The sequence below is a fragment of the Capricornis sumatraensis genome, chromosome X (genome assembly GCF_032405125.1).
Source record: "Capricornis sumatraensis isolate serow.1 chromosome X, serow.2, whole genome shotgun sequence".
Classification (NCBI taxonomy): domain Eukaryota; kingdom Metazoa; phylum Chordata; class Mammalia; order Artiodactyla; family Bovidae; genus Capricornis; species Capricornis sumatraensis.
The window spans coordinates 10634849-10653253 of NC_091092.1; the positions used below are offsets into that span (position 1 = coordinate 10634849).

General features: G+C 39.8%; 1 protein-coding gene across 1 annotated transcript; it reads left to right on the forward strand.

The window, feature by feature from the left end:
* Positions 1-1033: 1033 nt before the first annotated feature.
* Positions 1034-7253, forward strand: SERPINA7 (serpin family A member 7). The gene is made up of 5 exons (XM_068962570.1): positions 1034-1060; positions 2975-3610; positions 4661-4934; positions 5642-5789; positions 6336-7253. The coding sequence occupies exons 1-5, from the start codon at positions 1054-1056 to the stop codon at positions 6531-6533; spliced, it is 1263 nt and encodes a 420-aa protein (XP_068818671.1). The 5' UTR covers positions 1034-1053; the 3' UTR covers positions 6534-7253.
* The last annotated feature ends 11152 nt before the right edge of the window (positions 7254-18405 follow it).

Genomic DNA, 18405 nt, shown 5'->3' on the forward strand with positions numbered 1-18405 from the left:
CCTCTGTTTAGTCACTGCCTTGTCAAAATCCCCCAGTGGCTTTCTAATGCCCTTTAGGTAAAGTTTGCACTGTTTAACTTGGCTTTCAAGTCCCACCATAGACTGTGATCTAAGTTTATCTCAAACTAACTCCCTTTCCGCCAGCAATCACCCCAATCTTAACATATACGTATCCTTAATGTACTCCTGAAGCGGCCAGTGTCTGAAATTAGATGATTCACATCACACCCTGCACATGCTAAATACTCTGGAGTTGCTGCTGCTGCTACTATGACTACTGCTAATACTACTTATACCACCAGATCTAGAAATTGGCAGAGGCAAGTTTGAACTCAGGTCTCCTGAGCAAGTCCAGTGCTCTTAGCTCCCTTTGCTTCTTTGCAGCACACATTTCAGTACATAGTGAATATTGAACAATGAAACCTTTGATTCCATTCTCCTTGGCTCCTTCTGCATCCTTTTTAGGGTCCTGTGGCCCAAGGGATGGAACAGGAGATTTTAGTGACCAGAGGACAGGACTAATTTCTCCCTGAGCAGACGTAGATGTGTCCAGCATCGGAAATCTGGAGTTGGAAGCTACTTTTGACATGATCTCCTCCAAGCCAATGTGTAAATAACTTCTACGGCACCCATTAAAGAGGTTTACCCAGTCTCTGCCTGTGTGTACCTTTCCTTTAAAAGGCTGCTGATCCCAGCCGTGATAGGGAAAACAGTCTGTCCTGCTGCCTCTTGGCAATTTTGCCTCTGGTCCTCATTCTGCCTGCTGAAAAGACACAAACTCAGACCCTACCAGCTCTGACCAACCATCCTTTTCCTCTCTTCTTATAGTTGGAAGATGTGACAGCAAAGCAATCATTCAAAGTTCCATCCTTATCATTTTTCACTTTGTTCTTTTTGGCCTTGGTTTTGTACATCAGCTTTGAAACTATCATCCCAGGGCTAATGCCTGGCGTTAATGAGTAACTAAGAACACTCTACTTTTGCAATAGAGTAGGGCACATTATAAAAATGGAAAGATTTTGCTTTCTGAGATATGCAAGTGGCTTCTTGGGCATGTGCTGTAAGTACTTTTTTTCCTCTTTTGGAACTTTGAGCATTTCTGTCAGCAAGTCAGAATTCCAAATAATCATGAGCTTCAGACTGTTAATTCTAGAGGTCAAGGTCTAAGTGTGATCCTCTGATAATTGACCCCCTACTAGCTTCTGTGACTTTTTCAGAAAAAGGACTTTGGTGACAACATGGAGATTGGTCAGAGGGGTAGAAGCGGGGGTGTTGGACTGGGAGAGATTGAAGGCTATGTGACTTGCTAGGACACAGTGAAATAGTTTAGGCTTCCCAGGTGGCATAGTGGCAGTTTAGTCCATAAACTGAGGCAGTGGCAGTAGAAAGGGAGAGAAGGGAAGAGTTCTGAGAGGTGTTTAGAAGGTGCCACTCATAGGGCATCATAACTCATTAGATGTAGGGGATGAAGAATGAAGAAACCCCTAAGATGACTCCCAGGTTTCTGGCACGGGAGCCTCAGTAGATAGTGATATGGAATGAAGATGAAGGAGCAGCCTTGAGGGTCAAGGAGACAATGTGTTTACATTAGGAAACAGACTTCCAAATGGAAACTGAGGTATGTGTGGAACATTCTAGTGGATACATGCAGTAGGCAGCTGGACAAATTACTGAGAATATAGAGGCACACTGTAATACAGTATGTAGTTTTGTGCTATGGCAGCTTAGTTCCTGGAAGTGGACAAAATCACTCAGGAAGAAAACAGAGGTCTATTTCTTTCTTCATATCACCCCTGTCCATGGTCACTGGATTCCACAGCTGACTCCCTTACACTTCTGTCTTTTTTCTTTTTCTTCTAGAAAGTAATACATCTTTTAATATATAACAGACATGGTTGGCAATATAGATTTACAATTTTAGTATTCAAAAACTAGTATGTACATATTTTATTTTTTATACAGATTTATTTTTTTTAATTTAATTTAATTTTATTTATTTTTTAAATTTTAAAATCTTTAATTCTTACACACTCTTCTGTCTTGTACTCTTTCAGGCTCAGAGAATCTTACATCATATTTTCTGATTGCTGCTCTGATAAATAAAAATATAACGTGAATGAATATAAGAATAATAGTGTTTAGATGTCTTGCAACTTAGAAATGACTGTATTATACTGATGGTGACAGAGATCTGAAATGCAAAAGGTTACACTTTCATTTTCCTGTTATTTAGAAATATTCCTATACTTTCCATATGTTGCATGAATGTATTAATTTCAGCTCATGATCATGTACATGGCTCCATAAACTACCACCCTTCCATTCCAACTAAACATACTTTTCTTGTGAAAATTATTTCCCCCCTTTTTTTCTGGCCACACAGCATGGCACGCAGGATATTGGTTCCCTTGTCAGCGATCAAATCTGTGCCCCTTGCAGTGGAAGGGCGGAGTTCAAACCACTGAACCACGATGGAAATCCCTCTTTTAGTCTTTTATTCAAAGAAAAGTACAAGCTTTCTCTCATCTCACCTCTCATAGATTTTATCTTAAGAATAATGCCAAAATTAAAAAAATCTAAAATTCTTATATATTAATATAAATAATAATGTAAGCAGAAGAGTGCTAATGTTATCTAAAGATTCTTTTCACTCCAAAAGGTTGCCTCTAGTTCAAATAAAAAGTAATTAAATTTCCATAAAGTCAGTTTACTCCCAGAATTTTCATGTCACTATTACATCTGAATGACAATCCTTGCCACTATTTCTGTGGCCCCAGGAACCTACTTCCTGCTCCTATTAGATGTGTCATTAGTTTCTCAGGGGAGAAAAGCGTCCCCATAGGCCTTGGTGAGCACACCGTTAAATATTTTCTACTGTTTTACTAATCACGATGCGTGATTATTACATGTTTCTGATTCAGAGTTTTCATCCAGCTAAGATTCCCCAATGGTTTTCTCACCTCATCTCTTATAGATTACCTTCCTTCCAAAATGCCACTGTTCTTCTCTCTGGTTCTCTTGATACTTGGGCTTCATTGTGCACCACCTAACAGCTGTGAAGGCAAAATAACCTCCTGCCTTTCCCCCCAACAAAATGCCACTCTCTATAAGATGTCATCTATCAATGCTGACTTTGCATTCAACCTGTACCGGAGGGTCACTGTGGAGACTCCAGATCAGAACATCTTCTTTTCCCCTGTGAGCATCTCTGCAGGATTGGCCATGCTCTCCCTTGGGGCCTGCTCCAGCACCCAAACTCAAATCCTGGAAAGCTTGGGATTCAACCTTACAGACACCCCAATGGCAGAGATCCAGCAGGGCTTCCAGCACCTGATCTGTTCATTGAATTTTCCAAAGAAGGAGCTGGAATTACAGATGGGAAATGCCCTTTTCATTGGGAAGCAGCTGAAACCACTGGAAAAGTTCTTGGATGATGTCAAGAACCTCTATGAGACTGAAGTCTTTTCTACCGACTTCTCCAATGTTTCTGCAGCCCAGCAGGAGATCAATAGTCATGTGGAGAGGCAAACCAAAGGGAAAATTGTGGGCCTCATCCAAGACCTCAAACCAAACACCATCACAGTCCTGGTGAACTACCTTTGCTTTAAAGGTAAGGTTCTAAGATGTCAATTTCTAGTTCAATGTTCCATAATTTGATGAGGCACTGGAGGGAGCTCATGGTGTCTTCTCACTGGCATTAGTGGGTGTCTCTCGTACCACAGAGACCTGTTCCACTGGATATAGCTGTGTGTAATTTTGGATATTCCTGGAGGGACACATAGCTCTCTGGATGAAACAAGTAAATCTCTAGGGAGAGGGAATATTCAGAGAGATGAGGAGTTACAATGGTTTGAACACCCTGCTCACATTTAGCTCAAGGATCATGGTTTCCAAAAGATTTGGTGAGGTGAGACAAGCTTGCACTTGGCAGGTAAACAGAATTAGTTTTAAATCTTATTGTGACCCTCACTTGCTGTTCATTCTTGGGCATGTTACATAAAGGCTTCTATCACGTACTATGTACCCACTATATACTAAGCTCCATGCTACATGTGTGGCTGATACACATTGTCTCATCTAATCTTCACGGTTAATAAATTTCAGAGCTGGTATTCCCACCCAGGTTTGTCTGATTCTAAAGCTGGTTCTTGTAACAACAAGAATCATGTGACTCTTTTCTGAAGGTGCTGTGCCCAAATGATTTCTCCTGGTTCTACAGCACATGTCAGCCATGTTTGGTGGAAGAGTGAACGATTCTTGGCCACAAATCACACACTTGTAGACGGATAAAACGGCAGAACAGATCTGTTGTCTCATTTCATCCTGTGTGTTGGATGTGCTTATACCTTTTTACGGAAGAGGAAACTGTGGCTCTGATGGGTTTAGTGTAAGTATAGTGATTTTGAACACAGACGGAACATCTGTTGAACATGGAGTCCAATAGCCCTGGGTGTGACTCCTGGCTCTGCAACCAGCTATCTGGGAGACTATGTAAAGTCACTGTCTCTCCCTGATCCTCAGTTACTCATTTTTAAAACTGGTTGACAGAAGTTACCTACCTCTGCGGTGGTATTCATTACTAGATTAGATGACTGATGGAGAGGTTCACATTGGCGCTAATGCAGGTTTAAAACAAACTCTCTCCTCTTTGTATTTTAAGCCCAGTGGGCAAATCCTTTTGATCCATCCAAGACAGAAGAGGGTTCCAGCTTCTTAGTGGACAAGACCACAACAGTGCAAGTGCCCATGATGCACCAGGTGGATCAATACTATCACCTGGTGGATACAGAGCTGAACTGCACCGTGCTGCAAATGGACTACAGCAAGAATGCTCTGGCGCTCTTTGTCCTTCCCAAGGAGGGCCAGATGGAGGGGGTGGAAGGGGCCATGTCATCGAAAATACTGAAGAAGTGGAACCGCTTACTGCAGAAGGGGTAAACATCTTAGATGATGTGCAAAGTGGAGGGTGGGCATAAGACTAAGTTCAGAAGAAACCCAGAGGCAGGAGAAACACCCTGAACCACTTAAGAGCTGTGTGATGACCACTAAAGTACAGTGAGGAGATCCTCTTTGCCAATCCCTTTGCTGGGTACTTTACATACATTATTTCATCTAAACTCTTCAACAAACTGGCAAAGGAGATAATATTATAAGAATTTTTCAAATGAAGAAGTTGGGACTAGAAAAATGCAATGAACTATACAAAGTCAGCCAGCTAGTAAAAATGATACTTTCCCAGAGTCCAGCTGAAGCTTGGGGGATGGGTAAGATATTGATAGATGTTCCATACTGCACCAGAAGTGTTAGATGGAAATCCATGAAATTCCCCTGGTACTACCAATTGTCATTCATGCCACTGACATCCCAACTTTTGTGAATATCCCTAGAGGTGTTTGTTTTTTATTATAAGTGAGTCACATCTCCCAACTTCCATTGCCACAGTCCCAAATGGGCTGAACCAGAGAGCATTTCATCTAGGATAACTTCTAAGGTTTTGGTATCATGTGTTGACCTGCATAGTAGTGGTTATCAATACCTAGGGAAGGAACAGAATCCAAGACCATACCAAAGAGACAGAAAGGGAGGGAATCATGAGCTTGGTGTTCTAATAGCCGTATGTTCCCTCTTCTTTTCCCCACAGGTGGGTTGACTTATTTGTTCCAAAGTTCTCCATTTCTGCCACATATGACCTTGGAGGCATCCTTCTGAAGATGGGCATCCAGGATGCTTTTGCCGACAATGCTGATTTTTCTGGACTCACAAAGGACAATGGTCTTAAAGTTTCCAATGTAAGTTGATAGAGTCCTTTAATATATGAGATGTAAGGGCCATTGACAAGCAGTTAATTCAGATCTCTCATTTTATCAGTGATGATTCTGAAGCCTATAGAGGCAGAATAACTCTTCCTAGGCCAGATTTACTCCAGGGCCATTCTCATTACCCCCAAAACAAGTCATTGTAACATTGACTTCCATCCTCGACTTTCATGTTCTAAAATGATTCTGATGGAAGAACTTAATCATTAGAATCGACTCTGATGGAATACAGTTCTTGAGGAGGTGGCAGGGGCAGGAGAAAGCTTAATAAATGACTTCTAGTCAGAAAGCCATGAATAAAAGGTTGTCCCTTGACAGCAAGTTCTACAATCAGCAGAGATTCATTAACTACACTTAGCCTAGTGTCTTTCCTATTCAAGCACCATCAACACAGTATAGGGAAGGGGTAGCCCCATCCTTTCTTCTACTTCCCTTTCTTCTACTTCCCTACTTCTAAACTGTTTCAAAGTCATATCCTGTTTCTTCCGGGGATCAGCAGTGTTTGTTCTCCCCCAACAGGTTGCCCACAAGGCTATGTTTTACATTGGTGAAAAGGGAACTGAAGCCATTCCTGAAGTCAGATTCCTGAATCAGCCTGAGACAACTCTTCTTCATCCTATCATCCAATTTGATAGATCTTTCCTGTTGTTGATATTGGAGAAAAACACTAAGAGTATTCTCTTTCTAGGGAAAGTTGTGGACCCAACGGAAGTGTAGTTGGGAAAGAGGCTATTGGCTAATTTCATGTGCTTATTGCAATGAGAAATAAATAAATAGTATAGCCCAATGTGATCGATATGGGCTTGGACATGATTTCCTTTGTGCAGGGGTGGAGGCTGGACCCTAGCTGAACTACACTGGGTATGAAAGAGGCCACTCGTGTGTTCGGATAGTCAATGAGTGGCTCAGTATCCAAAGCACAAGGAGGCCCCATGTCAATATGTTCCTCTTTATCAGAACATCCACTCCCATCCCAATTAGTCAGCTCCAAGGAATTTTACTGGGCTGACAAATGCCCTGTCTTCTGCCCTCTTGGTAAATAGTTGAAATGAAGGTCAAGTCCTCATACCCCATGATTCCACTAAAAAGTACAACGAATATTAAGCAGCATAAATGCAGTGGATTATATGTGAACTTCTCAACCTCCTTCTTCCCACCTAATCAAAATTGTTCTCTGTGTTCTTGCCAGAACTGCCACTGGTGGCTTGTAAAAAGATGTTTTCACTACAGGGCTGAGTCACCGACTGAGAGCTACTGGTAGGGATGTAGCTTTTGTGACCTAACAAGCATGGTACAAAAAAGCAAGAGACAAAGATGAACTTCATTGTACAAGCCCACCTTGCCCCTAAAAAATGTTTTCTTATTGCTAATTTATAAGCTGGGAGGGGAGAAGGAAAGTGATGCATTCATATTATAACTCATAGCCCTTCCTTTTCTGTATTCTAATCAGACCCCTTTCTAAAAAGTTGTACCCCTGTCCCACTTGCTTAAGTATAAATCTCCTGGTTAGTTTTACTGAAGTTTGATACCTCCCTGTTCTCAGATGCTTCAGCAACTTCCCCTTGTCTGTTCATGTTCTTCTACCCCCATCTACTAAACTAGACTTTATCTCAGACAATATGTATTCAAAGCCCCAGTATACGCAAATAGTACAGTGACTGTCAATGATGTACTAACTGAAATTCTAGCTCTAAGGTGCAATTCTTCAGTGACAGGGAAATAATAACAAGTGCATAAGTGCTTTTGCAAATACTGTACTTTCAGGTTGAAACAAATATATATGCTTAGAAAAGTATATAGCCCACAAGCATTCTGGTGTTTTTTCAGACAATTTGGATGGAGGTTTGCTTACTCCTGGTATAGCTTACATTTTGGTTTTATGGATAATAAGTTGGAAGTCCAGACAGGAAAGGTGATTTACAGGACAGAAAAATCATTGCTAACATGCAGTTTGGTTTCACTGAGGTTACATTACAATTTTGGCTTTGCTGCTTATATTATTTTGTGATCTTGGACAAGGTACTTAAACCCTTCACTTTGTTTTCCTCATCTTTAAAATGGGAGCACTAATGATATCCATGTCATCAGGATTTTGTGAACATTCCTGCTATAATGCATGTAATATTCTCATCACAGAGCCAGATATCTGATAAGGGAAGTGTTAGCTCCTCAGTCGTGTCTGACTGTGACTCCATGGACTGTAGCCTGCCAAGCTCCTCTGTCCATGGAATTCTCCAGGCAAGAATACTGGATTGGGTTGCCATGCCCTCCTCCAGGGGATCTTCCTGACTCAGGAATTGAACCTGAGTCTCTTACATCTTCTGCATTAGCAGGTGGGTTCTTTACCACTAGCACTAACTGGGAAGCCCAGATATTTGATAAAAAGCCTTATAAATATTAATTGTTATTCCTGTTGGTCAACATTAGCCAGTAACTTAGGGACAGAGCCAAGATTATAGTGTGGGTCTCCTGATTTGGAGATATGCTTTCTAGCTCAGGCCCTACCTCCAGAGACCTGAGTAAATACCATACATTTCCCTCTCTAAACCTCTCCAAATGAGTTCATCAGAAATTGTTCTGAGAGAAATATCAGTTTCTCCAGTTGCAAGTCGGGAATTAGGAAGACACTATCTTTCTAGCAGTTCATGTATCTTATTAGAGAACAAATCTCATTTAATCACTTATTCCTGTAGCTGGATCATAAAGGATGGTCACTATTTACCTTATAAATCTCAGTTTATTCTAGCAAACCAGGACTAAAATATAAATTCCTTAATTTCATAAGGGTTAATCATAAAATACCTATACCAATATATCGTTTAGCAGTAAAAGTTCACAGCAGAATTTTTACTAAATTGGGGAAAAAGGCAAATACTTTATTGTTGTTCCTATTAAACATTACCCTGGAGGTCCCAGTGAATACAGCAAGATAAGAAAAAGAAATCCACATTATTAAAAATGGAGCAGAAAGGAGAAAACAAATCTCTCTGCACAGAGTTGAAGGTGAAGTCGCTCAGTCGTGTCTGACTCTTTGCGACCCCGTGGACTGTAGCTTACCAGGCTCCTCCGTCCATGGGATTCTCCAGGCAAGAATACTGGAGTGGGTTGCCATTTCCTTCTCCAGGGGATCTTCCCGACCCAGGGATCGAACCCAGGTCTCCCGCATTGGAGGCAGACGCTTTAACCTCTGAGCCACCAGGGAAGTCCCTCTGCACAGAAAAACCCAATAAAAATCTGTGACTAAACTCTTAGAACAAAAGGGAGAAAACTTGCAGGGGGACAAGGTACAAAAAAATAGTGGCATAGATTATATGAAGTTAATTAACTCTTTTTTCTTTTCTCCATTGTAATAGAATCATAGACACAAGTCTTCCCTAATATATTACATTTCTTAGCCTTTCTTACAATTAAAGGTGCCCATGAGACTAAGTTCTCATCAATGGAATGTGAGTATATGTGTGGTGTGACATTTACTGGCCAGGGCATTACAATAAGTCAGGTACCTCTTTCATTCTTTTTCCATCTCATTTGAACTGGATTGTGGATTTACTCGTGATTTACTAATAGTTTGATCACCAGGAAGATGAAGAGCTCTTTAGCGTGATGCAATATATGTGCCTCTTTTCAGAGTAGTATGTTAAATGTCAAAAAATTTAGCATTACAAAGGCCATCAGTAATATTGAAATAAAATTATAAAAATAACACAATTGAAATTACTAATGTGGTGATATGTATGCTTCAACCACAATGTATTAATTATATCTTATAAGTGATATAATGAAAACATTCTTTCCAAAGTAATAGGAAGTATGTGATGTTTCAAGATATCTCCAACAATAATAATGTGTTTTGAAATTATGTGAACTTTGTGATAAAAATCACGGGTACAGTGGCCACTACTGTGGTTTGTGGCCCACATTTATAAATGAACAAAATGCTAAATTTTGGCTGGACGTTGGTAAAATTATAGATGAATTTTTTCATAAACAAATGCATAGATTCTCAAAATTTTATCCTTAAACATCCTTGAAGTTTTTCTGGACTCCAGGTTAACAATTCTGCTTTTGCAGTAAAAACATAATGGAAAAGACCTTGATATCTAAATACCTATTTGGAAGAGAGGTAGCCACTGACCAAAAATTCTTATTGCAGATGATTAAGTGACTAGAAATAAATTTCTGTCTTCTTTAAGAATTAGATTTATCGTGAGAATATTTACTAAGCAGCCTGGCTGTATTAGTCTGATCAGACTGCCATAACAATATCACAAACTGATTGACTTAAACAAGAGAAGCTTTTTTTTCTTGCAGTTTTGAAGGCTAGAGGTCTGTGATCAAGGTGCTGGCAAATCATATTTCTGTTGAAATCCTTCTTCCTAGTTGAAGCCTTTGTGCCATGTGCTCTCATGCCTTTTTCTCTCATGCATACTTGTGGGTGGGAAGAGCCACTGAGCTCTTAGGTATCTCTTCTTATGAGAACACTAATCTTATCAGAAAAGGTCCCCACTCTGGCCACCTCATTTAGCCTTAATTACTTCCTTAGTCCATATATAGCCACACTGCCGAGACAGGCTTTCATCATATGAATGGGAGGAACACATACATCCTGTCCGTAAAGGGAAGTGAAAGTGAAGTCGCTCAGTCATGACCGACTCTTTGCGACCCCATGAACTGTAGCCCACCAGGCTCCTCCGTCCATGGGATTCTCCAGGCAAGAGTACTGGAGCGGGTTGCCATTTCCATCTCCAGGGGATCTTCCTGACCCAGGGATCGAACCCGGTCTCCTGCATTGTGGGCAGATGCTTTAACCCCTGAGCCCCATCCATAACACTACCCTTATTCCAAGTCATACAGAAATTGGTAGCACTAGTAGGGATGCTGCAGGTTATATTCTCCAGGAAGAAGACAGAGTTCATCATTGTTGTTGTTGTTCAGTCACTAAGTTGTGTCTGAATCTTTGAGACCTCATGGACTGGAGCACACCAGGTTTTCCTGTCCTTCACTATATCTGTTTGCTCAAATTCATGTCCATTGAGTTGGTGATGCCATCTAACCAGCTCATCCTCTGCCGCCCCCTTCTCTTTTTGCCTTCAGTCTTTCCCAGCATCAGGGTCTTTTCCAATGAGTCAGCTTTTTGCATCAGGTGGCCAAAGTATTGGACTTTCAGCTTCAGCAACAGTCCTTCCAATGAATATTCAGGGTTGATTTCCTTTAGAATTGGCAGGTTTGATCCCTTTGCAGTCCAAGGTTCTCTCAAGAGTCTTCTCCAGCACCCCAATTCAAAAGCATCAATTCTTCAGTGCTCAGACTTCTTTATGGTCCAATTCTCAGTTCTGTACATGACTACTGGAAAAATCATAGCTTTGACTATATGGACATTTGTCGGCAAAGTGATGTATCTGCTTTTTAATACACTGTTTAGGTTTGTCATAGCTTTCCTTCCAAGGAGCAAGCTTCTTTTAATTTCATGGCTGCAGTCACTGTCTGAAGTGATTTTTGGAGCCCAGGAAAATAAAATCTGTCACGGTTTCCATTTTTTTCCCCATCTATTTGCCATGAAGAAATGGCACCAGATGTCATGATCTTAGTTTTTTTATGAATGTTGAGTTTCAACATACACAATGTTTATTAGGGAGTGCCTTTGCAACTGATGCAATGAAATGGATGACCCTTCACACAACCGCCTCAGTCATTGGATATGGGCCAGACATCTCTCTGCAACTAAGACTGTCTTAGAAAGTTCTGAAAACTGAAGGCTTTCTACTAACTGGACAACTAGAAAAAAGAAGTCCTTTCTTGAAAAGGAATATGTATGGAATCCAACACAATCTACTTCTAATGCTGTCAAAATCTACTTCTTCATATTAAGTCCAAGAAGGAGATCCTCCAGAGTCCTCCACTATCCATTCTACATTTCTCCTCTCTTTAGCTGGTCTCTGTACCTCACTCGGTAACATGACTGAGACCCTCATCCCTGACAAGAGCGCTTCTTTGGCCAAGGTTACTGCATATGTCCATTCTCCATCAAAATTGGTCAAAGGAATATCAAAAGGCACCATGGGGATTGTTTCTTTGTGGCCAAGCATATTCAGCTTGCTTCCACTGTGTAACATTTCTTCCTCCTCCTGATAGAAGGTCAACTGCCCTTGTCTAGATGGTGTGATAGTCTAAACCTATTTTTTGGCCACCTGTACGGCATGTGAGATCTTAACTCCCTGACCAGAGATCAAACCTGTGACCCCTGCATTGGAAGGCAGAGCCTTAACCAGTGGACCACCAGGGAAGTCCCCTGAATCCATTTTTTAATGTTTGACTGCTAGCATCTTTTAAGCCTCACCTCTCCCTATTCCTCTTGTATACCACATCTGGGCACGCTTACAAGAAACCTAGGTGTTCTTTCCTTTGCTGCTGATGGGAGGTTTAAATTTTATAGGTCCCTGCATGCACAAAAGAATCTCCATACCCTACTTACCATAAAAACCTCAAGCCAGTTTTATTTCTCTGATCTCTGAAGTGATTTTGGGTGAGCAAAAGAATCTGACTCTTGAAAAATCCTTACCATGTAAGCAACAAGACTTTCACACTTTGTGTGTTTGCCAATCTTGATATCTGAAACAAATTTTGAGCAGGGGTCCATTCTGTGTCTGAAGGATGGCCACAACAGATAGTGATTCCTCTTCTTGCTTGTTATACACTGAAAAAAGAATCCTGAAGTGTCCAGGCAATGGGATTCTTGTTGGTTTTCCTGGGAGAAGTACCTTCTGTTTGGAGATCATGCTCTGCAACCCTAGAGAGCCCAGAGTTATAGGAACAGGAGGAAAATTTTCTGCCTCTGGACTTCCCTGGTGGCTTAGATGGTAAAGCGTCTGTCTACAATGCAGGAGACCTGGGTTCGATCCCTGGGTCAGGAAGATCCACTGAAGAAGGAAATGGCAATCCACTCCAGTACTCTTGCCTGGAAAATCCCATGGACAGAGGAGCCTGGTAGGCTACAGTCCATGGGGTCGCAAAGAGTTGGACATGACTGAGCGATGTTCCTTCCTGTTCCTGGAGTGCCTTTGGCACAAGACTACAGCATCAACTCTTCCCTGAATCTCCACCCTGCTAGCATGTCCCCCAGTTTTGGACTTGCCAACTTCCACAATCATGTGATCCAGTTCCATAAAATCAATCAATGAATCTCATATACATTATATATGTTGCTCATTTCCTGCTGAGGCCTCACTAGAATCAGCTTAATGTCCATCTTTCTAGATTTCATCATACAACTCTTCCAGCCTCTACCCATTACCCAGTTTCAAAGCCACTTCCACATTTTAAGGTATTTGGTAGAGCCCCATTTCTCACTAACAAAACATGTCTTAGTCTGCTAAATGTCATCAATTGGGTATCTTACACAACAGCAATTAATTTTGTCATAATTTTAGAGGCCAGAAGTCCCAGATCAAAGTACAGTAGGAATAAATACTAGAAAATATTAGCCCCCTGGTTTATAGATAGTGACCTTCTCATTCTGTCCTGACACAGCCTCTGTGTGTGTGTGTGTGTGTGTGTGTGTGTGTAGAAAGAGAGAGATATCCCCTTCTTCTTGTAAAGCCTCAAATCCTGTGTAATTAGGACCTCAACCTTATAGTTCATTTTTTGCTCAATTACAATCTAAAAGCTCTATCTCCATATATAGTCACATGGTGGATTAAGGTTTCAGCATATAAAGTTTGGAGGGATACATTCAGTCTATAGCAGTGATCTTGTGGCATTTAAAATGTTAATTACTCCTGGATTCTAAATAAGACTTCAGGATGAAAAAGTCTTTAAGGAAAAAAGCTCATTACTATCTACAATAGCCAGAACATGGAAGTAACCTAAATGTCTATCAACAGAGGAATGGATAAAGAAAGTGTTTATATATATATATTTATATATATGTGTGTATATATATATGTGTGTATATATATAATATATGTGTGTATATATATATATGTATGTGTATATATACATATACATATACACACACATATATATAAATATATATAATATATATATACACACACACAAAATGAAATATTACTCATCCATAATAAAGAATGAAATAATGTTATTTGCAACAATATGGATGGATCTAGAGATTTTCATACTAAGCAAAGTAAGTCAGAAAGACAAATGCCATGCATCACTTACACGTGTTGTCTAATGGTATCAATGAACTTATTTTAAAAACAGAAATAGAGTCAGAGATGTAGAACACAAATTTTTTATGATTACTAGGGGAAAGTGGGGAAGGGGAGGATAAATTGGGAGACTGTGAGAGAGATATGTGTGTGTGTGTGTGTGTGTGTGTATACTATTATATATAAAAGAGATAACTCATAAGGACCTACTGTATAGCACAGGGAACTTGTCTGAATACTCTGTAATGACCCATATGGGAAAATAATCTAAAAAAGAGTGGATATATGTATATGTATAACTGATTCACTTTGCTATGCAGCAGAAGCTAGCATAATATTTTGAATCAGCTATACACCAATACAAATTTTTTAAAAGGCTCATTTAGTCTCCTTAGATAGAAAATGGTAGATTAGAGTCTTAAAAGCCCATTCTTCCATAAAAACAACTAATAAACTGGCAGATTCTGTCAAAATCAATTTTACCAAACTCTGGAAAGTTATTAATATAGGCGCACCTAGCACTGGATCATCAAATATATAAGACAGTTATTAGTAGAACTAAAGGGAGATATTGACAGTAACACAATAATAGTAGCAGACTTTTACACCTCACTAACAGTGCATTCTGAAGGAGATCAGCCCTGGGATTTCTTTGGAAGGAATGATGCTAAAGCTGAAACTCCAGTACTTTGGCCACCTCATGCAAAGAGTTGACTCATTGGAAAAGACTCTGATGCTGGGAGGGATTGGGGGCAGGAGGAGAAGGGGACGACCGAGGATGAGATGGCTGGATGGCATCACCGACTCGATGGACGTGAGTCTGAGTGAACTCCGGGAGTTGGTGATGGACAGGGAGGCCTGGCGTGCTGCGATTCATGGGGTCGCAAAGAGTCGGACACGACTGAGCGACTGAACTGAACTGAACATCAATGGATAGATCACCCAGATAGAAGTTCAACATAAAAACTTTAACCTTAAATGAAACACTAGAGCAGATGGTCATAATAGGTACATACAGAAATTCCAAAATGTGCATGCCCAGACGACTTCACTGTCAAATTTTACCAATTTCTGCAAAATAATTAAGATCAATTATTTTTGAACTATTGGAATAATATAGAAGAAAGAACACTTCCTAACTTATCCTATTAGGCCAATATTACCTTGATACCAAGGCCAGACAAAGACATCACAAAAAAAAGAAAACAAATACCAATATCATTTATATAGATGCAGATATTCTCAACAAAACTCTAGTAAGCTGAATCCAGAAAATATAGAAAGTATTATACACCATACCCAAGGAGATTTAACAAAGAAAAGCAAAGGTGGTTTAATATATAAAATTCAATCCGTATTTTACTATATATTAACAGAATGAATAAAAACACAAAGTCATCTCAATAATTGAAAGTGTTTGAAAAATTAAACACAGTTTCATGATATAAGCAATCAACCAGGTAGGAATAAAAGGAAATATCCTCAACATAACAAAGGACATTTATTAAGAACTCAGAGCTAATGCCATAGTCAATAGCAAGAAACTAGCAGCATTTCTCCCCAATCAGGACAAAGACAAGGATGCTTAATCTCACCACTTATATTCAATATTTTACTGGTATTTACATTCAAAGGGATTAGGTGAGAAAAGGAAATAAATGAATAAATTTCAAAGGAAGAAATAAACTATCTCTATTTGCAGATGAAACCCTAAAGAATCCACAGGATACCACTGGAACTAATAAAGGAGGTCAGCCATATAGCAACATACAAAAATCAGGTGTATATCTACACTATATGCTAGCAATAAACAATCTGAAAGAAAATTAAGAAAACAATTACATTTACAACAGCATCATAAAGATTAAAATATGTAGGCATAAACTAAACTTAGCTAAGAAAATGTAAGACTTGTACACTGAAACTATACAATGTTGTTGAAAGAAAGTAAAGAATACATAAATTAATAGAAAGTCACCTGGGTTCATGGTTTAGAAGACTTAATATTAAGTTGGCATTACTCACCCATTATGAATCCACAGATTAAATGTAATTCTAATCAAAATTCCAACCTCCTTTTGTAGAAATGGAAAAACTGATCCTAAAATTCATAAGGAAGTACAAGGGATCCTGAGTACTCAAAACATCTTGAAAAAGAACAGAGATTTAGAAATTACACATAAACCTATGACAAGCTACAGTAATCAAAGTACTGTGGTACTGGCTTTCATAGACATGTGGATCAGTGGAATAGAATTTGAGTCTAGAAATGAACCCATACATCTACGGTGACTTGATTTTTGGCAAGAGTCCCAAGTTCATTCAATGAGAAATTATAGTCTATTTGACACATGATGTTGTGACAACTGGATATTTGGATGCAAAAGAAAGAAGTTGAACGCTTACCTCAGACTATATACAAAAATTAACTCCAAATAGATGAAGTTTTAATTAACTCAAAAAGAAAAATGTCTTTGAAGAAAAATGGCTTATTAAGATTTTCCTTAAACAGATATCTTTTCACACCAGAGATATCTTCAAGAAAATTAGAGATACCAAGGGAACATTTCATGCAAAGATGGGAATAAAGGACAGAAATGGTAGGGACCTAACAGCAGCAGAAGATCTTAAGAAGAGGTGGCAAGGATACACAGAAGAACTGTACAAAAAAGATCTTTATGACCCAGATAACCACGATGGTGTAATCACTCACCTAGAGCCAGACATCCTGGAACGGGAAGCCAAGTGGGCCTTAGGAAGCATCACTGCCAGCAAAGCTAGTGGAGGTGATGGAATTCCAGTTGAACTATTTCAAATCCTAAAAGGTGATGCTGTGAAAGTGCTACACTCAATATGTGAGCAAATTGGGAGAACTCAGCAGTGACCACAGGATTGGAAAAAGTCAGTTTTCATTCCAATCCCAAAGAAAGGCAATGCCAAAGAATGCTCAAACTACCACAAAATTCCACTCATCTGACATGCTAGCAAAGTAATCCTCAAAACTCTCCAATCCAGGCTTCAACAGTACAAGAACGGTAAACTTCCAGATGTTCAAGTTGGATTTAGAAAAGGCAGAGGAACCAGAGATCAAATTGCCAACATCTGTTGGATCATCAAAAAAGCAAGAAAGTTCCTAAAAAAACATCTACTTCAGCTTTATTGACTATGCCAAAGACTTTGACTGTGTGGGTCACAACAAACTGTGGGAAATTCTTCAAGAATACCAGATCACCAGACCTGCCTCCTGACAAATCTGTATGGAGGTCAAGAAGCTACAGTTAGAACTGGACATGGAAAAACAGACTGGTTCCAAATTAGAATAAGAGTACATCAAGGCTGTATATTGTCACCTTGCTTATTTAGCTCCTATGCTGAGTACATCATGTGAAATGTCGGGCTGGATGAAGCACAAGCTGGAATCAAGATTGCTGGGAGAAATATCAATAACCTCAGATATGCAGATGACACAACCCTTATGGTAGAAAGCAAAGAAGAACTAAAGAGCCTCTTGATGAAAGTGAAAGAGTAGAGTGAAAAAGTTGGCTAAAAACTAAACATTCACAAAACTAAGATCATGGCACCTGGTCCCATTACTTCATGGCAAATAGATTGGGAAACAATGGAAACAGTGAGAGACTTTATTTTGGGGGCTCCCGAATCACTGCACGTGGTGACTGCAGCCTTGAAATTAAAAGACGTTTGCTCTTTGGAAGAAAAACTATGACCAAACTAGACAGCATATTAAAAAGCAGAGACATTACTTTGCTGACAAAGGTCCATCTAGTCAAAGCTATGGTTTTTCCAGTAGTCATGTATGGATGTGAGAGTTGGACTATAAAGAAAGCTGAGTGTCAAAGAAATTATGCTTTTGAACTGTGGTGTTGGAGAGGACTCTTGAGAGTCTCTTGGACTACAAAAAGATCCAACCAGTCAATCCTAAAGGAAATTAGTCCTGACTATTCATTGGAAGGACTGATGCTGAGGCTGAAACCCCAATACTTTGGCCACCTGATGTGAAGAACTGACTCCTTGGAAAAGACCCTGATGCTGAGAAAGATTGAAGGCAGGAGGAGAAGGGAACAACAGAGGATGAGATGGTTGGATTGTATCACAGATTTGATGGACATGAGTCTTAGCAAGCTCTGGGAGTTGGTGATGGACAGGGAAGCCTGGTGTGCTCCAGTCCATGGGGTCGCAAAGAGTTGGACACGACTGACTGAACTGAACTGAACTTAAACAAATGTCCTCAGCAAGATCAGATTAAGGTTGTTTCCTTCTCACCCAATCAAACAGATTTAGATGGCCTCATAAGGAAAGAGGTTGGCAGGGGGTGAGGAAGGAAAGAAATAAGGGAGACAATTGTGTCTAGAAAAAAGATTTGGATAAGTTTGCTGTCATATAGTGTCGGTTGCAAATAAGTG